The sequence below is a fragment of the Penicillium cataractarum genome, assembly GCF_028827025.1.
Source record: "Penicillium cataractarum strain IBT 29864 chromosome Unknown utg000009l, whole genome shotgun sequence".
Lineage (NCBI taxonomy): Eukaryota > Fungi > Ascomycota > Eurotiomycetes > Eurotiales > Aspergillaceae > Penicillium > Penicillium cataractarum.
In genome coordinates, this window is record NW_026622745.1 from 1380371 (window position 1) to 1407676 (window position 27306).

General features: G+C 50.2%; 7 protein-coding genes across 7 annotated transcripts; 3 read left to right on the top strand and 4 right to left on the bottom strand.

Moving 5' to 3' along the window:
- Window positions 1–589: 589 nt before the first annotated feature.
- N7496_011103 (sugar porter family MFS transporter) lies at window positions 590–2309 on the bottom strand (the record flags this gene model as incomplete). The annotated part of the gene is made up of 3 exons (XM_056704016.1): window positions 590–1255; window positions 1332–2035; window positions 2099–2309. 3 exons carry the CDS (start codon window positions 2307–2309, stop codon window positions 590–592), a joined length of 1581 nt encoding a protein of 526 aa, XP_056549976.1.
- A 2534-nt stretch (window positions 2310–4843) lies between these two features.
- Window positions 4844–6477, top strand: N7496_011104 (uncharacterized protein; the record flags this gene model as incomplete). Its single annotated transcript, XM_056704017.1, has 2 exons — window positions 4844–5171; window positions 5225–6477. The coding sequence occupies 2 exons, from the start codon at window positions 4844–4846 to the stop codon at window positions 6475–6477; spliced, it is 1581 nt and encodes a 526-aa protein (XP_056549977.1).
- Window positions 6478–7105: 628 nt separating this feature from the next.
- N7496_011105 (uncharacterized protein) lies at window positions 7106–9858 on the bottom strand (the record flags this gene model as incomplete). Its single annotated transcript, XM_056704018.1, has 3 exons — window positions 7106–9129; window positions 9185–9686; window positions 9742–9858. The coding sequence occupies 3 exons, from the start codon at window positions 9856–9858 to the stop codon at window positions 7106–7108; spliced, it is 2643 nt and encodes an 880-aa protein (XP_056549978.1).
- A 2001-nt stretch (window positions 9859–11859) lies between these two features.
- On the bottom strand, window positions 11860–15055 carry N7496_011106 (sodium/calcium exchanger protein; the record flags this gene model as incomplete). The annotated part of the gene is made up of 2 exons (XM_056704019.1): window positions 11860–14778; window positions 14849–15055. Coding segments are annotated over 2 exons (3126 nt in total), but the record flags the coding sequence as incomplete, so codon positions are not given.
- A 581-nt stretch (window positions 15056–15636) lies between these two features.
- N7496_011107 (condensin subunit BRN1) lies at window positions 15637–18362 on the top strand (the record flags this gene model as incomplete). Its single annotated transcript, XM_056704020.1, has 3 exons — window positions 15637–15713; window positions 15774–16338; window positions 16398–18362. 3 exons carry the CDS (start codon window positions 15637–15639, stop codon window positions 18360–18362), a joined length of 2607 nt encoding a protein of 868 aa, XP_056549980.1.
- A 1438-nt stretch (window positions 18363–19800) lies between these two features.
- On the top strand, window positions 19801–20420 carry N7496_011108 (nuclear transport factor 2 family protein; the record flags this gene model as incomplete). Its single annotated transcript, XM_056704021.1, has 2 exons — window positions 19801–20322; window positions 20382–20420. 2 exons carry the CDS (start codon window positions 19801–19803, stop codon window positions 20418–20420), a joined length of 561 nt encoding a protein of 186 aa, XP_056549981.1.
- Window positions 20421–21244: 824 nt separating this feature from the next.
- N7496_011109 (uncharacterized protein) lies at window positions 21245–22880 on the bottom strand (the record flags this gene model as incomplete). The annotated part of the gene is made up of 3 exons (XM_056704022.1): window positions 21245–21799; window positions 21857–22324; window positions 22392–22880. The coding sequence occupies 3 exons, from the start codon at window positions 22878–22880 to the stop codon at window positions 21245–21247; spliced, it is 1512 nt and encodes a 503-aa protein (XP_056549982.1).
- Window positions 22881–27306: the final 4426 nt, after the last annotated feature.

A 27306-nucleotide genomic window follows, 5' to 3' on the forward strand; every position in this document is an offset into this window, starting at 1 on the left:
ATTTTATCGTTTGAAGCATCCTTCTTTATGAGTGTCGAGGAGGACTTGGTATAGCACACGTTGTGATGAGATGCGATGCGATGGATGATGGTGATGGAGATGACCATGAGTGGGTGGTATTTAGCTTGTTGTGTATGTCATTCACATAATTTATTCGCCATTTTTGCTTAATAGTTGCTTCCCCACTGGCTTCTAGTTCGGTATTGTCTGGCGATTTAGTGTGATCTTTCAGCCCCTAGGGCCAACTTCAGGTGAACTCCCTTCCCCGGCGAGCGTCTCATGGGCAGGGACAGTTTACCACTATGCAAGGCTGCACTACAGGAACATCTAGATCTAAGAAAGTCAACATGATCAGACCAAAAGAAGCATATGACTTCATTCAGCTTGCTATGAACAATGACAACCCTTATTGGGTATCCGCTATTTACTATGTGCTATTTGGGCTATTAAACCCTCCAATCCACATTGACCTGCAGCACAGGATCCACTGTCTGTATACAGACATCATCAATCGAAATGACCATTCGAAGAAACCATATCAACTATCATGAATACCGATCAGAAACCTCATTCCAATCATTCCAAAGAACTAAGCCTTAACACTCTCCTTAACATACTCATTATTCTCCCCACCACTCTCCGAATCCTGTGCCCCAGCAGCCTCAGGCTGATGAGCCCTGAGAGTCTTCTGCATCCGGCGGGCCACCTTGGGCGGATCAAAGATACTCTTGGACTGCGCGAAAATCTCATCAATCTCCTCGAGCGAGCGACCCTTGGTCTCGGGGAAAAAGAAGTAAACAGACGGCACGATCAAAGCATTGATCACCGCGAAGATAATATAATAGTTATTCGAGATCGACGCAAAGCCAATCGGCGTCACCTCTGCGAGAAGGAAGTTGAAGGTCCACACGGTGGCGGTGGAGACGGCGCTGACGGCGGCGCGGACTTGCAGGGGCGCCATTTCCGCGGCATAGAGGAAGGTTAGGCCTGAGTAGCCGACGGTGAAGATGAATTGGAAGCAGTAGAGGGCGATGACGGCGATGACTAGGGCGGCGGTGCTGGATTTCGCGGGTGGGGAGGTAGTACCGGCGAGGACGGCCATGCAGATTGACATTGCGCCGGCGCTCCAGAGCATGAGTGGGCGGCGGCCGAGTCGGTCGATTGTGTAGTAGGCTAGGTAGCCGCCGAAGGGTTGCATGAGACCCATTGCTGCGGCGAGGATGCGGGACTTGACTGCGTCGGTGCCGAGGTATTGCTGTGATTATGTTAGTGGATGGTACTTGAGTGGGTAACCAGATAGAAGGGCGGCATATGAGGAAGTATCAGCTTACCTCGAAGATAGTAGTAGCATAGTAAGTGATCAAGTTCACACCACACATCTGCTGGAACATCTGACCGGTAGCAGCCAGATAGGCACGGTGGAACAGACGCTGTTCGCCATTGGTGAACATAGCAGTCCAAGAGGTATTTCCACAGACAGCCAGGGTAGTCTGAATCTCATGGATAGTATCCGTGATGGTAGAACAGTGAGGCTCAAGCTCAAGCAGAGCAGCAAGAACCTCGCGAGCCTCATCAATCCGGCCAGTCTTGATCAACCAGCGAGGAGACTCGGGCATCACCGTGATGAAAATCATAGCAATAGCCGACAGCACGACCTGGAAGGCAAGCGGGAACCGCCACGACACGGAACTACCCTTGACAAAGTAGAAGCCCAGGTCAATCCACAGGGCGAGAGTAACGCCGAGACCGACGAAGATACCATCGGTGACAACGTTGGAGCCACGCTTGTGTGCAGGGGAGATCTCGGATTGCCAAACTGGGACGGTGGCGACGTAGCCACCAATACCCAGACCAAGGACTAGTCGTGCGATGATGAATTGGACAAAGTCGAAGGAGGTTGCCATGAGGATTGCGCCAATAATGGTGATGAAGTTGGTCCAGAAGATGACCTTCTTGCGTCCGAGCAGATCGCCCAGGTAGACGCATGACAGGGCGCCGAAGATACCGCCGACAGTGTAGAGGGCGATGACAGTGCCTATTAACATCCACCAGCATTAGACAACGTGAATACAGTGGAACTATGTGTGTTAGGACTCACCTTGAATAGTCGAGTTCTCAGCCTGCTGTGCTCCAGTTGTAGTAATCGTATCCATCCGGGGAAACTGGGTATTGAAAGCAGGAAGCGTCAAGAGGCCACCTGCCACACTCATATTGTATCCATAGCAGGTAAAAGTTGGGCACACGACCAGCATGACAGCAGCCCTGAGGAGGGCATTGCCTCGAAGGCCCATATACGGCTTCAAGCCCATGGTGAAATATATGAGAATGGAAATGGAATATAACAAAAGACCAGAACAATGTCGATGCTGCTTAAAGGAAGAGAAGATATGAATCAATTATAGGGCGATGCACGACCGATATATGATGGAATTGCAAAGCAAGTGTGTTCGATATTGAGATTGATGCAGTAGTTGCTTTGACAATTGTCTTGCCACTGCCACTGACCACAGATCGACTGCGGTGGGTCGCCTCTAAGTACGGGGTTGAAGTCTTCGGTACTCGCCGGTCGCCGGCCAACTGGGAGAAGAGCGAGCCCGCAGGACAGCACGTTGGGTTAATGGAACGTAAAAAGATCAATCGGTATTGGGCCAACGCTGCTTGGCTTGCAGAAATATCTGGGGTATTGTGGAGATGTCCGGGGAAAGTCTCAACATGTTGGATCGTGAAATTCTGGGGAAGTGGCCGATGCTTTTCGTCGTGAAGTTTACACATTGTTAGGATATACTGTATTGTCGGGATAAGCTTAAAATTGAGCTTCACGGGTAGATAACCCAATATTGCTATCAAAGATGCAGAGACGTCCGTTTAAGATCGCACTGAGAATGTTTGTTCAGGTGGTTGACCATTCAGGTGTTTCTGGGGCTGAACTTGTCGCGAGGACTTCCCTTGGGGGTTTGGCAGAGTATTGCGCTGCATTCTTTACGAGTTTCCCGAGAGAAGACGCTGAACGTTCGGAGAGGGCCCTGAACACATCATGTCGGTCATGGAAGAGACCGATCGGAAAAGAGAAAGAACGAGAATTAGGGTTTTGCCAATCCATTGATCTCGAGTTTGATCCTTTCCACTTGGACGAAGTCTACCAAGACCTAAAAGACCATCTCATCAACAAGACTCTGTACTGGAGTTTCGCGGTATTGACGGAATTCTCCAGTCCTTGTGAACCTCGGCCTCGGCTCTATTCGGCTCTTTCCTGGTTATTAGTCAGTCTCGTCTGGCTTCCTACTAGATACTACTTATGAGCCTAACATATCCAAACCAACGCCTTCAATCATGTTTAAACTTCTCTCTGATCATCCGTAGAGTAGTTGATGTAAAATCATCCTCGGAGCCGCCCGCAAAAACCTACCATGACTCGACTCGTGGAGGTTGCCCCCTCCTACTTCCATAAGGTTTCGATGGCTGAGTTTGGAGCAATCAGAAGTGCCAGCACTACCAGAACTGCCGCTCGAGTTCCGACAAGGCAGGGATTCTGATTTGTCGCAAGGACACGAGCAAACTTAATGCACGCCGTGCATATCGATCGCCTCTTTTCTCATAAAACTTTCTCTGTTTACGATATCTTAGATCCTCCATAGTGAGCATGACAGTTTCGTTCGTTCTCGTTACCGTTGAAGTGTCTGATCGGAAATTGCAATATGTCGGATCGTAGTTTATGTCCGTCTTGTTGGGTTTTGGGCTTGTGGCCAGACTGGCCTTCGGGTGCTTGCGGCTATGCTGAACTCGCTTAGCGGCCATTTGCCGCTTGGGCCCGTTTGTCCGTATAATACTTTGCTTGGAGAATTGGGTTTGGTGAGTTCTACAACATATGTCCTTGAAGACTATTATAATAGAATATTCGATAGGGAATAGTTCTAGTGACTAGGCTACGATCATCTAAGGTTGCTGGGTTGGTTCTATCTTGGACACGGACATAGTTATCAATCCGACTAAATGAAGATCAACATTCTTGTGATGATCGTTCCGCAGAGTATTCTTTCTACCACGAGGAATATATCCAAACCATGTTCTTGTGAATACTTATGCGATCGTGAAAGTCGAGATCGTGATGGCATGTAGCCGTGATATTGTATTTAGTATAGCAGTCTATCTAGATTGCCAGAAGAGCGAAAGGTGCCATTCTCCGGTAGTTGCATATTAATGTTACTCGAAAACGTGCCGATGGCAGAAGCAACCCTCCATAATTGATTGGCTCATTTTATTAGAACTAAAATTTCACCACGAAAGCCTCGCTGTCAGCTGCTGCAATCAGATTCCCAGTCTCCGCTGGTCATCTTCTTTCCTGTTCATAACGGCAGATGAACCTGATTATGCACAGCCGCTGATCACTACTCGTCTCATTACCCTATTTTGTACATCCTTACTCATTTGTACACTTTCTTACCTGCAACTAAGACCAGCGAGCAGTCGGAAGCAGCCGAACACCGAGCCCAGAACATTCTCGATTATCACGCCCTGTTGATCTAACTGTCTCATACCGTCTATATCGACTTCACATTATCGATTGATGATTCTGCAGCCCTGAAGATCGTCTTCCCATCAAGCAGGTACAGCCCTCGTACCCCAAGACCTATTGCTATGCCTGCCTTTTCAGGATATCATCAATCTCACCATGTCATTCCATTGACGATGATGACCCTTCAATTTCCGGACGTCTCAATGGAGATATATCAATCGACATTATCCACGAGATGATCATGAATCAGACAGAGAGACAGCGGCTTGACTCGCACGCATTTCACTCGTTTTCATCATGCTTTCAAACTTGTCTCGACTCTCAGTCGCGATGCTTGCATTGCTCAATGCATGCGGTACCACCGCCACGACATATCCATTCACTGTCTATCGAGGCACATTCATACATCTCCCTCTTTTGAACTCCAGTTCGGACAAACCGGAGCTTGATCGCAATCAAGGTGTACTTTGGGTCTCTTCTGCAGATGGACGTATCAAGGGATACGACTGGACTGTGAAGGACGATGCCAGCTTCCAATCGTTTCTGTCTAGCCATGGCTGGGCTGATGCCAATGGTACCACTCGTAGCAGGGGAACTAAGGTCCAGGTTGTCAAGTCCAACGATGCACGGAACGAATTCTTCTTCCCTGGTTTCATTGGTATGTTCCATCTCTCTCGTCCAATGCCTTCTAACAACTAACTTACCATGTAGATACCCATATCCACGCACCGCAGTTCCCCAACATTGGCCTGTTCGGATCCTCTGGCCTACTGGACTGGCTGAACGAATATACCTATCCTACCGAGGCAAGCTTTGGTTCTAAGTCTGATCCGAAGAACCAACAGACAGACCCCAAAGATACACCTCCAGAAGGACTGCGCGTTTACGACGAGGTTGTTGCTCGCACTCTCGCCCACGGTACAACCTGCGCATCCTACTTTGCTACAATCCACGTCCCAGCTACCAACGCCCTCGCCTCGATCTGCCACTCTCACGGCCAACGCGCCTTCATCGGCCGTGTCTGCATGGACAACAAAGATATATGCCCAAGCTACTACGTTGACCAATCCGCCGAGCAAGGTCTTAACGCAACAAAGTCCACAATCGAATATATCCAGACCCTTGACCCCAACGGCACACTCATTAACCCAATCATTACCCCCCGATTCGCACCCAGCTGCAGCAACGCCTCCCTCGATGGCCTCGGCAAACTCGCTGCATCTTATAATCCACCCCTGCACATCCAAACGCACATTGCCGAGACCCTAGACGAAATAGCCCTCGTCCAACAACTCTTCCCGGAATCGTCCAGCTACGCCGACGTCTACGACAAAGCCCACCTCCTCACCGAGCGCACTATTCTCGCCCACGGCGTACACCTTACCAAAGACGAACGCACCCTCATCCGGGAACGTAACTCGAAAATCTCGCACTGCCCATCATCAAATTCCGCCCTCGGCTCCGGTCTCGCCCCAGTCCGTATTCTCCTCGACGAAGGCCTCACCGTCGGTCTAGGCACAGACGTAAGCGGCGGATACAGTCCTAGTATCCTCGAAGCCGCTCGTCAGGCCTGCCTCGTCTCCCGCCTCTTGCAGTATAGCTCTGAGTACCAGACGATGACGGGCAACGTGTCCACGAACGGGACGGAGAAGCTCTCCGTCGAGGAGAGTCTTTATCTTGCTACGCGGGGTGGTGCGGCTGTTGTCGATATGGCAGGTGATATTGGCGGGTTTGATAAGGGGATGATTTGGGATGCTCAGTTGATCGAGTTGGGTTCTGTGCCGAATAATACTGTTAGTCCCCTTGCTACAAGGACTGTGGATACCTCGGGCCCAGTTGGTAATGTCGATTTGTTCGGGGGCGAGACTTGGCAGGAACAGATTCAGAAGTGGATGTGGAGTGGTGATGATCGGAATGTGAAGAACGTGTGGGTTCAGGGCAAGTTGGTTCATACTAGGGATTAAATGGTGGATTGGAGGATGTGGTGAGTCATGTATATTTCTGATTTTTGTGTGATATAGTTGTTTGTTTTTTTGTTGCAGTGAAGTATATCAGTCGTTACCGAAATCAGATAGAACACGAAGTTTGTGTTTTTGCAGTTTGGTTGTGCTCTATACAATGGTGTTCTACTAGGCTCGAAACGTTACTAGATTTCATAGTTCCCTTGATTGCATTAGAATACAAGATTGGAGGAAGAAAAGATTGCAAGGCATAAAATAACTTGATAGGCATAAACGAAGGTCTATTTTCGGTTATAGTTGATGTGGTTTTTAGACTGTCGCCTAGGGACAGTGATCGTTGTGCCGATAGACGTATTAGGCTTTTCTAGTACTGACACTGGATATCAATTCACAACCAATGAGATAATTACATTCTAATTTTCCCGTTGCATTAGCGCTCAAGGTATGCAAAACAGCTGTCAATAACAGCATTCTATAGGTAGGTAGGATCATAAAATAGTTTCCTTCATTCCGCCGAGGAGATTATTATAAAAAGTTCTTCAAGAGAGGACAAAGAAGAGAACACAGTGGTGATATGAACCAAGTCCACCAACCCAATTAGATATGATCTTCACGATAAGATCGAGACCATTTAATTAGCAGCGGCAGGGGCATACGTGATTCCGAAGGTCACGGTCTTCACAGTATCATAGTCCATCGGGTCGGCACGGTCGCCAAGGATCTTCAGCGCACGCACAACAAGCGAGTAGTCACCAGCTGGAACATACGATCCATTCGCCAGCTTACCAGTGAAGGAAATAGTCTTGGCATCAGTAAGACCCTCCACGGTCCGGGGGAGGGCTGTCTGAGGGTTAGCCACGGGAAGGATGGTGCTGCCATTGGCAGCCTGGATACCGACCAGAAGCAGATCGGTACCCATGGACAGCTGGGGTTGGAAGATGGGGTAGCTGGTGTTTGCTTGTTTGAGTGCACCGCCCTGGCTGGGGAGAACGAATTGCTGGTTGGCCTGGACGCGCGCACTGTTGACGCTGTCGACGAGGTGGTTGCTATCCCCTGTGGTGTCCAGGATGGTCACGTTACGCATAGCAGTGGCAACACCCAGGTAAGGAACGGAGAAGGAGTCGCTCGCAGTAGTACCGTTAATGGTGATGTATCCACTGTAGACAGGGATGCGGCGAGAAATAAGACTCTTAGGGGGAGTGGCAGTGACCTTGATCACAGCAGAGCCGCCAGCGGCAACGACCACGGTAGACTTGCTGAACCGTAACGAGGCACCAACGGTAGTGCGGTCCACAAAGTGACCGAGCTTGTTCTCCTGGGGAATGGAGCTGTTGTCCGGTAGCGTGTAGACAGTGGCGGCGCCGACATGGCCGACTGTGTAAACACGCAGCGAGGAGCCAGTGTTGTTGATTTGGATATAGGCCGGGGCGATGTGGTCGGTATCATTGAACGAAATGGTGCTCACATTGAACTTGGTAGTAGTGTGCACGAGCTTGTAAGCGTCAATAAGACCACCACCCTGTTGCGCAACAGATCCCAGGAAGGGCGACGCAGTAACACCATCATGGAAGACATTAGGGTTGGAGGTAGTCGACAGCAGAGACTTGATCTCGGCCGGAGTCACCTTGCCCTTGCCACGAGCCTCCATCAGAAGAGCGATGCAACCAGCGACGAAAGGGGTGGCCATTGAAGTACCACTCTCTATGGCATAGCCACCTTCAAGGAGCGGCCAAGTCGAAATCATGAATCCACCAACTCCAGAAGCAGCCGTCACAGGGAGGATCTCATTGCTAGGTCCCCACTGGGTGTATTCACTGATTTGACCTCCCGATTGGGGGTTGGTCTCGTTGATGAAGATGGTCTTGGCGTACTTTTCGCTGATCATGTTCAGCGTGATGTTTGCGCCAGATGCAGCGAGCTTCACCCATTTCTCTCCAGTCTGGGCTGAGACCATACCCAAACCAGTGAGAGCAGGGTTCTGGGTGGAGAACTCATAGGTGCCGGGCTCGTTATTATAGAAAAGAATATTCTTAGCACCGGCCTTAACGGCGTTGGCCTGTTGCTCACTGCCGCGGCAGCCACCATAGCGGATGAGAACAATCTTGTCAGTGAGGTTCGGGTGGTTGCCCGTCCAAGGCTTGCAAGAGTCACCGACGATCGACGCATTGAGGCTGCTCGGGTACAGGGCATATGAGCCGTTCTTGAAGTCGGAGGTACCTGCAATCTGCCAGCCAAACTGTCTGGTGGTGTTTCGGGTTGTGTAAGAAGCCCCAGTCAGCAACAGAGGGCTGTACAAGTTGTTGACAGATCCGATGCCAATGCCGGCAGAGTTGTCGATACCATTGGAGGCGAGGAAAAGACCGTAGTAACCGTCATTGCCAGTAGCAACGAAAGAAGGAACGCCAGCCTCGGCTACTTTTTGGATCAATTGCCCCCACGGCTCATCGCTCCAGCCCTTGTACGTGCCAAAGGAAGCAGAGATGATGTCTGCCTTGTCTTCATAGGCCTTCTTGAAGGCAGCAGTGACGATATCGGTGCCTGTCTTCACGACTCTCTGTCCAAGGACCTTGTAATGACCCAGAGTAACATTCGGGGCGACACCAGTGAAGTTGTAGGGGTTAGGCTGAGCAGCAATCAGTCCAGAGACGTGGGTTCCTGCAGGCAATTAGCCAAAGATCTATATGAACAGAAGAACTATTCATGAACATACCATGTCCATCGTGGCCTTCCCATGGGTCAGTAGTGTTGTCGAGGAAGTTGAAACCAAACTCCACCAGGCAGCCTTTTCCGAAGCAGCCTCCAAGAGCAGGATGCTTGTAATCAATACCCGAGTCCACCACTGCCACACGAATACCAGTTCCCAGGTAGCCTTCTTGGCGAAGCTTGTCAACTCCAGCCATGATGTGGGGGTAGTCATTGCCTTCGTGGCCCGCAGTATCACGGCGTCGAAGGCCGCGAGAGGTGATACTACGGCGGACTGACGCGCCGTGAGCGACAGTGGAAACCTCTCGCCGAGGCTGGTGTAGCTCTCGGACTGGAGAGACCTGCTTAACTATAGGCCATGAAGAGATCTGCTTGACAATGGTAGCCTCGTCCTGGTCATTGTCGAGCAGAGTGAAGGAACCACCGTGGAAAAGAGCAAAGGACAAGTCGTGGTTGAGGCTGGCGGGAATGCCATGGTCCTTCAGAGTAGTAAGGAAGCTAGCAGACGACTACACATTGATTAGTCCAATTAGAACAGTGACATGGGAGAGCTTCGATACGGACAGTGGTGCCATCAGCAAACTCGACGATATACTTCTGGGCAATGGGGTCGCCATGTCCTGCCAGAGCCACCGGCAGAGCTGCCAGAAGGGCACTCAGCCATGGCCAAACAGGGGCCATTGTTGATTAGAATATATTAAAGAATGGCTGGATCCAAAAGAATCCGAAAAGAGCGACTGGCAACGAAGCAAATTAGAGAGTGACGAGGTTGAAGTAAGAGGAAGTCTGAATGGGATCAGTGGGAAAGATATCCGATAAAAAACATCGCATTATTCAAGATCAGATGCGCCATTGGCCTAACCCCTATTATCCCTTCACACGTCGTGGCTATCTGCCGAGAACACACGGCAGGGCTTGACCACAACTGGAGCAAAGTTTTGCGCTAAATCTGAAGTCCTCGGCGGGGCCGGATCTCGTATTGTTGATGATCAGCATAGATAGTCGCCGATCTGCATTCATTCAGGCTAGCGCATCAGGCCCACGAAAAAAGGGTCTGATTGTGAATGGTTCCCCGGAGATTAGCTCATCGATCGATTGATCCATCGCGCAGTTTTTCAGCGGAGTTTTCCTCCACCACGCGGCAAAATTTGTTGGACAAGTCCAAATCGTGACATTCGAGTTGGAAGTGTGAAGTACTATGTACGGCCTATAGGGCCTTTTCCTGAGTCTGAAAAGCAATCGTCGTAAAATAAAATTGGCTCCCGATAACCTACATTCCTAGAGTGCTGGAAGCCCTGGTTTGGTAAAGGAACCATTGGTGCATCAATCTTACTTTATCAGGCCGTGTCACGAATGAGAGGGTTCTGTTGATCTTTCCCACCGGTCCCAGCATCGTGGTCATCGTGGGCCTGCCAAGTAAAAGGCTTTTTATGAGCATTACATACAGGTCACGAAGATCGCACATCGGCAGTCGGGTTGCCACAATTCAGCCTTGGACAGGTTTCTCTGCTAGTTTGATTGAATATTCATGTATGACCTGTAGCTACAGTAAATGTCTTTTAAGATTACAGTAGATTGACATTACAGCCCGACATGACTCAAACCCAAATTTGGGCCTTTCAAACCTTATCCACAAGGATCATTTCTCGACTTTTGCCCACAGTCGTGTACTTTTCTTCTTCTCTTAGAATTTTGGACATATGTAGAAGAATGATGGCGCATCGCCAGAGGAATGTCAATGGAAACTGCTAAAGTCCGTGCTTCTCGCCATTGCTGTCATTCCCCTTTTCATTCTCCCGGTTATGCGGAGAAGGAATGCATCCAGCAACGCTTCATACCCCGGCCATGAACAGAAGAGTCTGCTCAATTAAGGGAGAAGAAAGAAGCCGTGTATGGGTTCAGATTTAAACTCTCAACCCATCCTCTTCCAGTGGCCTGGTTATCTGATTTTCAGGTTCCCTAAATAAGGATCTTGCAGTTTAAAATACCAACTCGTTTCTACCAGTCTACATCGGCCTAGAGACATGAGTCGACATATCGACATATGTAGTATCTTTAAATATCCTAAAGGCTTCAAGCTTATGGAATGCACAATATACTATCTACCGTTCGATTAATCGATGTGTTGGATTTTACCTAAGTTATCTATCTTTCAAGCTATTTGGGGTTGAAATAGTACCCGTGCTTCCCGATATATATCCATTCTGTAGTTGCGACTTTTACACCCCACGAGAATTAACTTTATACTAGACGACACGGATGGGGCCTTCCCTTGTGGCGGCTGTCCTCCTGGAATGTCACTTTTTGTTTCGTACCTAGTAGGCAATAAAGTACACTAACTTAACTATAGCTAGGTTTCCATCCATTTACCTAGGCTGACACTCGTTCCATTGAATGATGCTAAGGTTACTAACGACTGGCTAGTTGCGACGAAACCAGTCCATTAACAGATTGAGTGAAGACCATTGATCATGCAATTCATGTACATATTGTATGTATCCAGAATAGGAGACTAAAATCAGACTTCTGCAGAAGCTGCATAACGCGCGAGAAGAGGATGTTGGAAACCAAAGAACCAAGACGAACGATATCTGAGGAATCGAACGTACATGAAATATACCCGACATAAATCAACGCCCCCTCCAGTTCCGCAACGATCAGATGCAATAGCACTCGGATAAATCATGATGTAACCTCGGCAATGACATTGCCCAAGGTACTCACACACCAAACTGCAATCAAACCCCATCCAATCCTGCGATCCATACGCCACTTGTTCAATGGAATAACAATCAAAAGACCAACAAGAACAAACAAAAGGGTTGCACCACTGATGACCAGCATCTTGGAGATGGTGATTTCATAGGGGACCCGAATAAGCATCTCATCATGTTTAGGAGAGGACTTACCCGGGCTGAGAGTCATATATAAACCTCCGAGGCCGATTCCCAGGAGGATGTTGAGCATGGGTCCGCCGAAGCAGGCACTCAAGGCCATCACGGGGTACCCAAGTCGGGCGACGGTGATGTCAGCGACTAGGTCGCCGAGCGAGTTACCAACGGCGAAGATGGTCAATCCCAAGAGCGAGTCGGAGATGTTCAAAATCACACCGATGGTCTTGAGTACGGAAACAACCTCCGTTGCGATAGTTGCAATCCAGGAAATTGCGACCAAGAATCCGAGGAGGGACAGGAAAGGTCGCCACGCAGATGGAAGCGCCTGGGGTTTGCACAGTTCAGACGTTTCGTGCGAACGGAAGTATGACTGGTCAACGTGGCTGTGACTGTGCCATGGCCGACGGCGACGGGTAGATGTAATCAAGGCACTCAGACACAAAAACGAGAAGAGAAGGGATACCAACGAAGGCAGGATTAGGTTCTTCGCATCCAAAGTTTCATCTACGGTGCTCCAGGCAATGAGAGTGACGAAAAAAGGCCCCGTGAAAAGCTGGATTGCAATGAGCCAGCGATTACAGTCCTTGACTTCCACACAAGCTGCATCTGGAGCTGGATGTGGCACCGCTGGCAACTCAGAATCCCAACGAGGACGAGGCGCAGGTTCGTGAAGCGTGGACTTGCGACGGGGGTGTGAGGGGGCGGTAAGGCCATCAGGGAAAGACTCAATGTGTTCATGCCCCGTAGGATAAAGAATTGGACTGTCTGCCGGTAGTCTTACTCGAGGCGCTGGGTTGCCGTTACCGCCAACTTGTTCGATGATCACGGCAGGAACCGGATCGGGCTCGTCAGACTCGGAAACTTGAGGCTCGACGACTGGAACGGTGATTGTAAGAAGGAATACACTTGGTGCAGCAATTATTCCCAGCAGTCGCTCTGCTATGTTTTTGGATTTCCACCCAGCCAGAGTTGGGAAAAGCGTACAGCCAATTTGGGAAGCAGGAGGAAGGACCGAACTCGGCCACCACTTCATCAAAGGGCCTTTCAAAGACACATTGTCGTTGACCGTGTTATACAGGCTGTCATGGATCATGAGTTGCTCCGACGGACTCGCCACTGGGTTCGGCAAACGAATACTGGGAGCTCGGGATGATGGAGCAGAAGGTATGTCAATGAATGCAGGAAAAGGCACAGCTGGGCTTTCTGGATCGAGTCCAGAGTGGTAGCTTCCACTGCCTCCTCGTGGTGATACTGGGAGAGGAGAGCGATCATGCGCAGTCGAGGTCTGATAGTTTGGCGAGCTGAAAGCCCCGGGAGGAGCGAGAAGATCTGGTGTTTGAGGGACAGCGGGGCCGATTGTAGGGCTAGTGTTTGGCGATGGATGCTCTGAAGATGATGGAGAGGCAGTCAACAACGCATTGGTATCGATACGAGGAAGTTGAGGAGCCTGCATCGCACTCGGTCCTTCAACGTGTTCATTTGAGGGCCGCCTCACGGTCAGACGAGGGGCCTGGTTTTGTCGATCAAAAACACTGGCATCAATTTGTAGACCATCGGCATCATTCGCTGAGACAGCTCGGGCCCGTGACCCTTCTGCACTAAGCGGTGACAGGCGGTCGTTGATGGTAGTTGGTCTGGTAGCACGAGGATGCGATGCTATAGAACGCGTATCGAACGGTTGAGATGAATCGTCGCCATCGTCAGAGTAACTGCTTAAGCTGATCGTGGGATTATGCCTGCTGGTTCTCGACTTCTGAAGTGCCTGAAGCACTGATTGGAATTCAAGTGCACCGACCAAACTCGGGCGAATTGGATTAATGGTGTTTCGCCTTGACAGGGTCGCAGGCCGGTAGACATGCATGTTGTCACGGATCTCTGCCAGATACCGATTTCGGGTCTCATCATCTTCCTCTTCTTCTTCTTCCTTCCAACTGGGAATGCCACCTGACCTTTCCAGAAGGTCAAAATCGTCCGTTGACGCTCCCCGGAGGAGACTGCGAGATTCCGAGGCCACGCCTGGATCGTCATCTTCGACCGGCTGATCAATGTCCAATTCTTGATTGTCGGGTATATGGAAGTGGGTTCGGGCGGCTAGATCTCGTTCGTACTTCCTGCGGCAGCGAACCAGATACCAGTGCCAGCTAACAACAAGTATCACGTAGAAGACATACAACGCTACCATCGCAGCAGACTCCCAAGCATGGAGGCGACCATCGGCGACCAAGACCATGCTAAAGCTGACGGCGATCACGAAAAACCCAACATCACGGACGAAGCTTCGTCGCGCGACCTTAAACGGTCGGACCAAAGCCATCGAGCCTGCTACTACAGATGTGATGAAAGTTGCGGCCCCAATCAACTCCCCGATCGCCAAGCTCCCACTATTCGACCGCATTGCGGCGAATGTAGAGAACACATCGGGACTGCCATTTCCGAATGCGAGGAAGGTTACGCCCGTGAGGCTTTCACTCAACCCCAGGATGCTCGCTAACGTACTCAAGTCGATACACAGGAAGTCGCTGGCTGCGATGCCAATAGTACTGAAAAGTAGCGACAGCCAGAGAACTATGATGATGAAGGCCAGTGGTTTGGCATCGGGTAGGGCGCAATAGTAGAGTTGTAGGTAGGAAAGGAGACCGTCCTGATGGTCGGGACAGTTCTCGCGCACATATGCACATTGATCTTTGACATTGCGAACTAGGCGGCACTATTGATATGGTCACACGAGGGTACGGTTAGCTTCATTGATCATGCCACGAGAGAGAGGAGGGGAATACCTCTGGTTCGTCGGCCCGCCGCAGAAGTACACCCGGTGCCGTACGCTCCTGTGCTTGTCCATTTCCATACCTCCCCAAAGTCCAGCTGGCTACCGCAAGGGTCGTAATTACCAGCAGCGATGCGTAGAACGGCCGAACGGAGTATCGAGGGCCTGACCGAGTGGGCCGCAGGAAGGATGGTAGCCGGTTCATGATGGAATCCGAGACAGCTGCATGTCTGGACCCAGGGCGCAACAAGGGACTCTTCAAACAGCGGCGTATTAGAGCGATATGACCGAGGGAGAGAAGTCAAGCACTAAGGCCAGGCTCCATTAAGCTGGCGTCGACTTGTCCCTACCAATGCGGTGAGCTCGGTGATGTCAGCCTAGCAATAGCGGAGAGGAGTGGGCCAGTGCACGATGCTCCGGACGCGCATGCTTGGCGGATCCCTTCTTGTGCACAGAGAAGGGAGATAAGAGGACTGAATGTACAATTGTGTAAAATGGAGATATTGTACTTTAGGTAGATTATGAAATGAAATTAACGAGGTTCATCTTGATGGCGGTTTACATGAAAGCCCAAGGTTGCGTAACAAGATTACTTGACTGGCGTAGATGCCATATCTCCAAGGCATCAAATATTATCTACACGTGACAATGTACACCACTGGTCTCTCCGCCCCGCCGTATGTTTGTTGACTTCCTCATTTGTTTGGGCCCGCCCCTCCTGCGACTGCAACCACCACCTTCGACCTTCACCCTTCGACACCAGCGCATCCCCGTTATCCCCGACCGGGGGCAACCGCAACCATGCCTCGTGTCGCAAATAAAGCCCACCGTCGCTCCGGCGGCGGGAACTCTACCCCTCAGAAGAACGCGCCCATCAAGTAAGTGCGCCAAAAGTATCACCAGGCAACCTGGCTCGGGGAAAGCTAACCCACCATCAGGATTCCCCTCAACGATGATATGGGCGAGAAAGCGGCGCGCATGGAGGCCCGACAGGCGCTCCACGACCGTCAGATGAATCAGATCAAGGCCGCAGTCAAGACACCAATGCCCGCCCGTCGATATCGCGAAGGCAGCGACGACAGCCCAGCGACGCCTCGAGCATCCAGCCATCGCGGTCGCGAAAGCGACGTCAGTGGCCGGGGCGTAACACCGATGAAGCGTGTGCCCATTTTGGCAAACTTTGAGGAATGGATGAAGATGGCTACCGATAATAAAATCAACGCAAACAACTCCTGGAACTTTGCCCTGATCGACTACTTCCACGACATGTCGCTTTTGAAGGAAGGAGACGGCGTGAACTTCCAGAAGGCGAGTTGCACACTCGATGGCTGTGTCAAGATTTATACCAGCCGTGTGGATAGTGTTGCGACCGAGACGGGAAAGCTCCTGAGTGGTCTGGCTGACAGTCGCGATAAGCGCGCCCGTGATAATGAGGCCGAAGGAGAGGATGGGGATGAGGACGAGGATGGTGAAGAGGGTGGAGGGCGCAAGTCGCGCAAGAAGGTGCGCCATCCTACGCAACGCAAAGTTAATCGCTTAGCTGACTGAAGGACTTTCTCCAGACACGATCGCACGAAGCCACACTCGCCCCGTCTTTCAACTCATTACAACTGAAGAAATTCGAACTAGAGTTTGCCGTGGACCCCCTCTTCAAGAAGGCCTCCGCCGATTTCGATGAGGGTGGAGCCAAGGGCTTACTCCTCAACCACCTTGCTATTGATGGACATGGAAGAATCGTGTTTGACAGCAGTGATGATGCTGTTGATGATAGCTCAAAAACTGCTGATGGCGACGGTGACCGCCAGGAGTCTGTGGACCCAGAATCTCAGGGCCAAGATAAATCAAAACCTTCGCAACAGGCTAGCGATACGTTTGATGACGACTCGGACATTGATCTTGCGACTCTGGCGAGTCAGTTCTTCCCAGATCTCGATCGCCTTGGCGAGCAAGATATCTGTCCCTCTTTGAAGAACTTTGATCTCGGTGATCCCAGTGGAAACCTAGATATTCCTCTCCTCAAAGCCCCAGATGACTGGAGGCATGACAAGGCCGACGAGGACCATGACCGACAAGAAGACCCGTCCGGTATCATGCTAGACGATGATAATGCAGTTGGCTTTGACGATGATGATCTGGGTGGCTTTGACCTGAGCGAGGACGCTGGTTTCGGCGATGGTGGAGAGGCCTGGGCAAGAGAGGCCGCTCTCGAGCCTATGCTCAAAGTTCACCGACTTTCTCACGACGGCCAGGATGCTGATGGTGATGAGGAAATGGTTGACGAGGATACCTTTGCTATTTCCATGTCTCACCAACCCAGCAAACAAGACCACGAGAGCATACTCAGCTACTTTGATAACGCGCTCCAGAAGAACTGGGCCGGTCCTGAACATTGGAAGATCCGAAGGATCAAAGATACGACAGCTGCCAAGGATACGAATGCGGCACCGAAACAGCGCAAGGAGAAGGAACCATTCGAGATTGACTTCTCCGCGCCTCTCGACCCTGCTATTGCCGAACTCATTTACACACCTGCCAGTTCCAACTCTGCGATCTCCGTGCCAAAGACCCAATGGAAGACCAAGGGACGCAATCTTCTGCCCGATGATAAACATTTCAACTCTAAGAGCTTGCTCAGCCTCTTCCTGAAACCCAAGGCCCGCATGGGATCAAAGAAGCTCTTAGGTCGGAGAACACAAAACGTTAGACCTGAGCAAGTATCCGGACACGGCGACATGGACGAGGCATTCTGGGCAAACCACAAGACAGAGGATACGACGGCCGATGAGGGAGTTGGTGGCGCTTACGATGCCAACTTCTTCGCGGACGACGATGGTCTTGCTTTCCCGAACGGCATGGACCTTGATGATGACGATGATAACATGCCTTTCGCGGACGCACGAGAGATGCTGTCTCCGGCAGCTGAGGGCCGTCCAGGAACTGCCGTTGGAAATGCCACTGGGATCACCGCTTTACTGAACATGGTCGGTGCAACACCAGGCCGCCCCGGTGCAGGCGGATATGGATCTCAGCTTGTGACCCAAGGTGGACGCCGTGCACGACCGGACTATGTTAATTACGCCCGCGTGGCCAAGAAGGTGGATGTCCGCCGACTAAAGGTTGAGATGTGGAAGGGCATGGGTGAACGTTTGGTTGCTTCTCCTGAATTAAGCTCTGACTCACAACCAGGGGCAGTCTCAAGTGACGCTCCAGCTGAACCTGACAGCGAAGCTGATGATCCGGTCCCCCCTACTCCTCAATCGAATAGCCCAGCCAAGGGTCACGATTCTGATAAGGACGGTCGCCTACGCTTCACGCAGATCATGAACAGTTTGAAGGAGGTCTATCCCACTGAGATGCTGCGCGATATCAGCACATCATTCGGCTTCATTTGTCTACTCCATCTGGCCAACGAGCAAGGCCTCGTTCTGGAGAGTGACATGGACCAGATCGCTAATGGTGCCATCAGTCTGGAGGAGATTTTCGTCAGCCGTGATGCCCATGCCATTCTGGAAGAGGGAGGGATTTGATTTGAAAGTACGAGCCAGTACTTAATATGCATGTACAGTCTTCTGTTTGGATTAGATGTGCCTAAGACGCTATGTTGGTCACGAATGACGGACAGAACGGGAATATGGTAGATCATCTGGAGTTGGGCGGGTTTTGTCTTCTTTGCACAGTGGCGCCTTGGTCTTTCTTCTCTATGAATCTTCATTGCTTCATCAATGCAGACTATTCGAATCTTCCAATTCATATAACTTGAGTAAGCCTCGCGTTTGTCTAATTTCGATCGTACGAAACGTGGAGCCGTGGTTGCTAGGTACTATGGAAATCCTCCGGCATATAGCAAGATAGAATGCGCTACTTTCCGTACGACTCGTTCTCGACGGCTAATAAAACCTTCTTTCGGAAGGTTGAAAGAAAAGAAGAGAGCAAAAGTAATTTCCGTCGGTACCTCGCCTGAGGCTAGAGATAGCTAGATAGTCTCGTCACCTTCTATAATAAGGTTACGGATTTTGCCGGTCAAATATCGCACATAATATACCGGTGGGCCAACAGCATCCGCCAACTGACGTACTTGTGATCCTCGTTTAGATGGCTTCCATGTGTGGTAACCTCCCTGACCCTGCATTCAACAACGGCCATCATGCAACAGGCCGTGGACGAATTGGTATCTCGCTCCATCTGGGCCGTGGTTGGGGTCATTTGGGGGCCAATTTCTGCAATTTCTGGGGTTGGGCCCCTGGTCTGTTCCAGGGGCGTTTCGGGTACAATGTCGCTGTTACTGAAGGAGTCAGAACTTTTGTCAAAAGTTTAATGGACGCTGAACAGAATGGCTACATTGCACATTTTGGTCCAATTGACTGAATTCTCTGGTGATAATGAAATACAAGGTGAGGTGTATTGGAGCCGTCTACTAAGCCAAGTACAGTTTACGTTGGAATCTTCCCTGTTCAGATTTAGGGCAGTTGCCGACCACAAGGCGAGGATGTCGAGATATAATGTTTCATTGTTTCTGTATTGCTAACTCGCAACCTGGCAATAGTCAATTCGAATAACAGCAAGGCTCGGGTTTCGCACTGAGCCTACTAGATCGGCTTGATGGTTCCACTTCGATGGGACCCTAGGAGACGAAGCGAACGCTTCCGTCCTGTCATGGCATTCCCCGCTCCCCACTTTGTCCGATTAATATCATCCTCCCGAATCGACCCTTGATCAATCTGTACTCTTAGCTTCGCGGACTATTCCAATTGGTCCAGCGTCTCACTAGCAACGCTCTAGCGTATGCTGTAGCATTAAATGTAAGCGAAAACGAAGAGTGTCTGCAGCCCGGATCTCAGGGGGAACATGACCGAGATTAGTAGTAAGCTTGGAGAACCATAAGATACGAGGAAATCTCCCACTACATCCGAGCTTTCTTCTATCCTCGCTTTATATTCACATTCGCCTAATCTTGCTATGATCAAAATGAACCTCCTCTCCTTCTGCACCCTATCCCTCGCCGCGGCGAGCTCCGTCCTAGCATCCACAACAACCGACGTCGCCCCCGTCGAGCTTTCCTCTCTGGCCAACGACTGTAGCCCCGAAGTCTACACAGACGCCGGTACAATGGAAGCAATCCGCAACACCCTAGCAATCTACCCCTTCGCCATCGATGGCAAAAACTTCGACGCGCTCAGCAAAGTCTTCACCACCGACGCGGTAGCAAACTACTCCGCACCCCTCAACATATTAACCCCGCTATCATCGATTCAATCCGTGCTAGAGACTAGCCTGGCATGTGTGACTACACAGCATCTTTTCGGTACACAATGGATTGATGTCGTGTCTCCTGTCACCGCTAAGTCGGTGACGTATTTCCGGGCTGCGCATTTTGGGAAGGGAGAGACGGAGGGGCAGGTGCTTTATGCGTATGGTCAATATCAGGATAATTGGGCGCGTCAGGCGAGTGGTACTTGGCGTATTGTTCATCGGAATTTGGTTTATATGGTTTGTTTACTACCCTGATGGCTGAGGATGAGAACGGTGCTAACTCGATATTTACACAGGGCCCGCAAATTGGTAACATTTCGGTCTTCTCGTGTTGATTTTTGAAGGAGTCGGGATAGTTATTTGTGTTGATACTTGATTTCTTTTGTGTAATGTATATCTAGATACTCTCTATTAAAAGAAGGCCGTCACGCCTAAAAGTAAATAAAAGTATTCAAACAATAGCAGTTGACCAAGCCATGCCAATAATCGAAAAGTACCGAATTTATCGTGTCAATTTCATGACTCACCGTCACTTATTATGTGACTGTCACGAGAGATAGACTCTGTGGCCACAGAGTTGCCCTGTAAAATCAATACTGCACCTTTAGCTCATCCACATCTCAGTTAGCAGATCAATCTTACCTGTCTATAACTCATAGTGAAAGCCTTGTAATAGACTATCAAATTTCAAAAATTTTAATTATGCAGCGCTAATGCACTGGTGGAGTATCGGGCGATCTGGAGCTAGAGACTGTATATTCCTCTTATTTGGAGGTTCAGGAACACATCTGTGACGTCCTACGTCGTTGTACTATTCTATTCGATAGTGATAACACGGTCTTTAATCATTCCAAAGTCCCGGCTTTGCGAGCAAACAAAAAAAGAAAATCAAATTCACAATCCCTCCAGTAGGTATAAGGTATCTGTACTATCACCAAACTCCAACACGCCCGCTGTACACATGAAGGCCCATCGACCAGAAACACATAATTAGTCAAGGATTCAAACAATATCCTCTGGATACAGTGATATCCAAGTTTTCATTCCGACAGATCATCACAAATAATTTTCAAAGATTTTCACATTTTTTTTGTTTCAAGGGATTTTCTGGGTTTAGGGCTAAGTCCTCGAGAAGACCCGGCAATTAAGCAGACCAGACTTATTTGTGCACCGCAGCCGGGAATGCCGGCATCATGGGACTTGTGTAAGCACCAGGGATAGGCACAGCGCCGTAGTCTGCCTCACCCGGTGCCGCGGCCATGTGTTGAGGCTCGCTCTTTGCTGGTGGGGAGGGGGACCTGGGCGCCTGAGGCGCTGAGAAGCCCTCCTGTTGTACGCGGGGCGAAGCCTGCTGAACGCGGATGGGTGGAGGCTGGAGCTGGAACGAGGGGGTTGGCCTGGTTGGAGAACGCGGCGAGGCGTACTGCGTCGTCGTTGGCGAGGCCTGGCCCTTCTCAGCTTCGGAGTAGGGGTCTACCGAGATGCCGAATGGCGACTTGGGCGGGTAGCTTGAGAAGCCGGGGAAACCTGGAGTGTTGGGGGCGGACTGGAGACGCAGTTGAGCGAGGTACAGATCCGAGCGGGCTTTGTCGCGGGTGTCCATCGACTTCATGAGGCGGCGCTTGGTCCAGAGACGGTAAGCGACGACGCCGTAGATGATCAGGACCAGGAGTTCGATGACGACTTCGATAATGGCGCAGACGAGGCCCCAGTCCTGTAAGATGTTAGACATTGATTACCGCAAGTATAACATTGGAAGTAGAGAACGAACCTGAAGACGGCAAACGAGCGCGTAGTCGACCGAATTAGAATAGATCTCTTCACGCGTGTTCTGTGCGCAAGACCATCCCCATATATCCTTGTTATTACCGGAAGACTTGGAGTGCTGGTAAATGGCCGCACCGACAATCCACATAACGAAGCTGAAGATGAAGAAACAGATCGAGAATGTGGTATAGTAGATAGTGACCTTTTCAGCTCGACGATGTCCGCCTTTCCAATAGCCCCAGAAGACAATCAAGCACGCAAACAGAGAGAAACAAGCCAAGCCCAGTAGCAAGTACTGTGCCCACGGGTTGCTGCCCTCTGCCCAGGCGGGCAAACTGTTGCGTGTGGGAAGGCTCTTGGTGGCATTGAAAATGGTCAGCGTCGTAGCCAGTAGTGCCAGCACAATCAGACTGCATGAGAAGTTGACGCTGCGGAGGAAAATTTTCGCAATGCGGACCCGGAGTTTGATTCGCTATATCGTTGTCAGCATGGTGCATTCAGGCGAGGTCTGCGAATGTGTGCGAAGGAATTCCTCTTACCAAATCACGAGCATTCTCCTTCTCGGCCACCTTCTCTTGCTTCTCCAGCATGTACTCCTCTCGGAAGGTCGGGCTCAGCGGGTTCAAAGACTTCGCTGTGTTGGGCACCTTTAGCCCGCTCCTCAACGGCGAGGCGAGGGCAGGCGTCATCGGTGGCCGCGAGTCTTCGGCATGCTGTGCAGGGTCGCTGGCAGCTACATAGCCGAATCCAACATCGGCAACGCCCCCGGATTGCTTTTGCGGGGGGTCAGCGAATGGGGAGCGGCTCGACGACTCAATTGGCGAGTGCACGGTTGTGGCTTCGGCGAATCGAGCTGTACGAGGGCTCTTCAGCGAGGCACCACTGCTCTCGGAAGAGCTGCGGGTCTGCTGTGTCGTATGCGGTTGTTGTAGGGGTAGGTCACCCATTCCGCTGTGATAAGAAGCTCGAGTTAGGTCTGCAGGGATAACGGGCTGATCCGTTCGAGGAGAGTCGCTAGCGTTCGACATTGGAAGGCAGAAGATGCGATGCACAACGAAACGAAGAAGAAAACAATGCAGTCAAGAGAACCAGCTCTTGATGGAAATCCCGAACGAAGAACTTGCTTCACGGGGAGGAAATGCGACTCGCTTTCGGGTGCAGAGCTGAGTCAAAATTGGCTGCTGCGGAGACACCTGCGTGTGAAGGGGGGTACAACGGCTGAAAGTGAATATCAACACGCTGATCAGATCGCCTTGGAATATACCGTGTGCGAAGCCTGCGTCCACGGATATATAGACAAGCCCAAAACAACAAGACAAGAAGCCAGGCGAAGCGACGGAGATGCTCAGGAAGAGAAAGACATTTGGGAGATTGAGAGGATGGCTCCTGGGTGATTTGAATATCAATCACACAGGGCTGTTCGGCAACTGTTCCTCGACGACCGAAGAGGGGCAGAGCTGCAACCCATGGCAGCTCATCACTCGAGCCATACCCAAGTAAGCGCCGAGGGCAGGGTCAACTCGGATCGTGATTGGAGACGCGGTGCTCGGCGAGGATGCAGGATGCATGTTCACACCTTCACGGCCCGTCCATCTCGGAGTGTGACTGGTCGAGCGGGGTGATCAGTCAAGCTTGTCACAGTGGAGCCCCTGGCCAGTAAGCAGCCCTGAACGCCCCCGTTGGCCCCCGTCGCTCCTCACGATGCACGCCCCATCACCTCAACCGGCGCCAATCCGTCGATCGCCTGGCCAATCATAGGATCTGCAGAAGCGCCTCGACCTTTTGGGGGGAGTCCATCTCTGGGGGGGTTGAAGGTGCGAAGAGAGGGCTGGGAATGAGGTTGGAGAGAAGAGGGGGTGGTACAAGCGGAAGAGACAAAAATACCCGCCAACCCGAACGAGGGAACCAGTCACACAGGCTCAATAACCACCGAGCCTGTGGTTTTTACCCCGTGGCGCCTTCAGAAATTCCCCTAGTATCACGACTTGACTATCTCGAATCAGGGTCTATTTTGGTCGAGAAAAGTTTGGTGTGATGGGTCCTTATAGGGACTATTTTGGCTATATTTGTAGTACATAATGGTGGCGTGTTGGCCAGGTCAAATATCTGCACTAACCTCCTTGGGCTTGCAAACCAGTGATCTTTTATCTTACCATAACGACAAGCAATTGAATTCAATTATCCGAAGATTGTACATCTAGATTGCCGGGTTAGGGAGGTAGGCTGGAAGGAATAGCCTTCAAAGCATACTCCGGAACAGCGCAGTGATCATGATACCCAGTTGACCGAAGAGGGATGTCTTATAGAAGGTTACCACTGAATATAAACTGCAACTTGATTCATCCCACTGTCTAACCCGGCTGTTGAATAGCTAGATAGACTGCAGGTAGTTTTCTCCTTGCTAGAAGTTCATAGCTCAGACGCTGTCACCTCAAATAGGATAATGATATGCATTCACAGTACACTTAGCCAAATCTAAGCAACCTGATCTGCTCTGACCTGGGCAGCATTCGGTTTGCTTACTAAACTTGTGCTGAGTAACGTAATTCCCGCCCGTTCCGAACACCCTTTTCAAAATCGCGTCCCCCTACCCATCTACCTAATTCAACCACCTACCATGACACCAATACGCCCTGAATCTAGGCAGAAATTAGCCAATCAAGAGGGCAAGATCTTATTAGCCCTTAGTGATCTTCAAAATGGCCGAATCAAATCTCTACGCGCAGCAGCGAAGCTATACGAAATTCCGCTTACTACCCTACACGACCGCGTACACGGCCAATTATCTCGCGTTGATTCTCGTCCATCAGGCCATAAACTGACCCAATTGGAAGAGGATTCGCTTGTTGAATGGATAATCTCTATGGATTCACGTGGAGCAGCGCCTAGACCAGCAACTGTGGGAGAAATGGCTAATATCCTACTGGCTGCGCGTGGTAACCAGCTACCAACTACCGTTGGTAAGAATTGGCCATCTACCTTCATTAACCGCCGCCCTGAGCTTCGCACACGCTTCTCGCGAAGATACGATTACCAAAGAGCCCTAAACGAAGACCCGAAATCAATTCGGCAGTGGTTCGCGACCGTACAAAGCGTGATTAACGAGAACGGTATACAACCAGAGGATATCTACAACTTTGATGAGACAGGCTTTGCAATGGGCCTTATATCGTCGCAGAAAGTAGTCACAAGGGCTGAATACTACGGTCGGAGATCTCTTCTACAACCAGGAAATCGCGAATGGGTTACTGCGATCGAAGCAATCTGCTCAGATGGCTATTCGCTACCGCCATGTATTATCTTCAAAGGCAAAGTAGCTATTGAAGGATGGTTTAACGAAAACCTACCGAAAGACTGGCGAATCGAGGTCTCAAAGAATGGCTGGACTACCGATGAGATTGGTTTACGCTGGTTACAAAAGCACTTTATCCCACATACAAATTCGCGTGTACGTGGGCGATTTCGACTATTGATTCTTGATGGCCATGGTAGCCATCTCACACCCCAATTCGACCAAATCTGCACAGAAAACGACATTATACCTCTTTGTATGCCTGCGCATTCATCGCATCTACTACAACCACTAGATGTTGGGTGTTTTGCAGTGGTTAAGCGCGCGTACGGTCGCTTCGTTAGCGATCTTGCGCGCAGAGGATATAACCATATCGACAAGCACGATTTCTTAGTGGATTACCAACACGCACGGCTAGAAGCCTTCCAATCAGCCAATCCCACTATCAGGAATAGCTTCGCAGCTAGTGGTCTAGTACCATTAGATACCGAGAGAGTGCTTAACAAGCTTAATATCTCTCTACGAACACCGACACCACCAAGCAGCCGTCCAAGCAGCAGATCTAGCGAATTCACACCACAAACGCCTAGAACCGCCGCTCAGCTATTCAAGCAAGCTTCTATGTTAAAAGATCTACTAAAGCGGCGGTCAAATAGCCCTCCGAGCCCATCGAAAGTGATCTTAGACCAGATGATTAAGGGGTTCCAGCTAGCGCTACATAGCGGTGCTTTACTAGCAGAGGATAATACGAATCTGCGTATAGCGAGTGAGAAGATGGTCAAAAAGCGCAATCGGTCAACTAGGAGGATACCCTGCGCAGAGGGTTTAACTATTGAAGAGGCTATACAGCTAGCTGAGCAGCTAAACCAGCCAGAGGAAGATGACGGGGTAGATTCGCATGCAGAGGTCGAATTGCCTAGTCAGCCAACTAGGCCAGCAGCTAGGGCTCCGCCTAGGTGTAGTGGGTGCAGGGAGATTGGTCACAGGATTAATGTATGTAAAAATCGCTATATCTAGTTAAATCAATAGGAGTTGGTTGAGATAATCGATTTTGAAGTAGTGTAATGGGGTAAGGTGTTCGGAACGGGCGGGTGTTCGGGACGGGCGGGAATTACGTTAACTAGTTAACTAACCATGCTCGATCTAGATCTAACTATACGCTATATATGTATGTGTCCTCCGCTGAATTACATCGCGCATAACTACCTTATATGAGTCATATCAATCTCTAAACACTACGGAAAGGATCCCAGGAGAAAACCAATCCCGTGTCTACCTACTACTAGAATACATCATTTATGTATATGAATTCATTGTATGTGGGTCGATTGAGCTGACACGCATGGGGAACACGTGTACAAGAGCGGGGTCTATCAAATCCCACTTGATTTTATTAAAGATATCTCTCGTGTACTATTCAAATGAAAGATCTGAATTTTCACCCGAGTTTCTATCTCCTAGAATAGTACGATGGAGGTAGTCGGCCTCATCGCTAGTGTTTACACCCTCTGTGAAGGTGTTTCACTGGTCTCTAAAGGTATCCGGACAATATCAAGCCTGAAGAATGCCCCCGCCGAATTTTTGGATCTTCAAAATGAGGTGACTTTCCCTTTAGGTCTTACGATCGACAGGTTTTTACTGGGCCAATTTTAATTGACTTCTTCCGTAGCTTGCTTCACTCCACGGATATCTGATGTTGGCACAATCATCTCTACAATTAGTAGCAGACCCGACAGCCTCGCTTCCCCGGCCCAATATCGATTACTGCGCCTCCATTCTTGAGAGGCTTAGTCGGGTGATTAGAAACTTGGAACAAGTTGTGCGAGAATTCGAATCCAAATCAAATGGGACCGATGAAAAAGGCCGAGTTCGCATCCCACGAATCAAGTGGAGACAGGAGGTTGCCAAGATAAACCAGGTGCGGTCTAAGATCAACCAGGAAAAGGCGAGCCTAGCAGATGCGGTTCATCTTATACCGATATCTCAAAAGTTAGCATGTTAGCTGCTTTTTCTCCTATTTTGATCTCTGACCAAGTTATTGTTTCCCAGTCTCAATTCAGCTGCTTTGATACTCGACGTGCAATACATGACCACCTGCAGCGCAAATGAACTGGGCAGCCGGCTTGATGAGACGAGACAGGCTTTACTGGACCTCCAGCTCG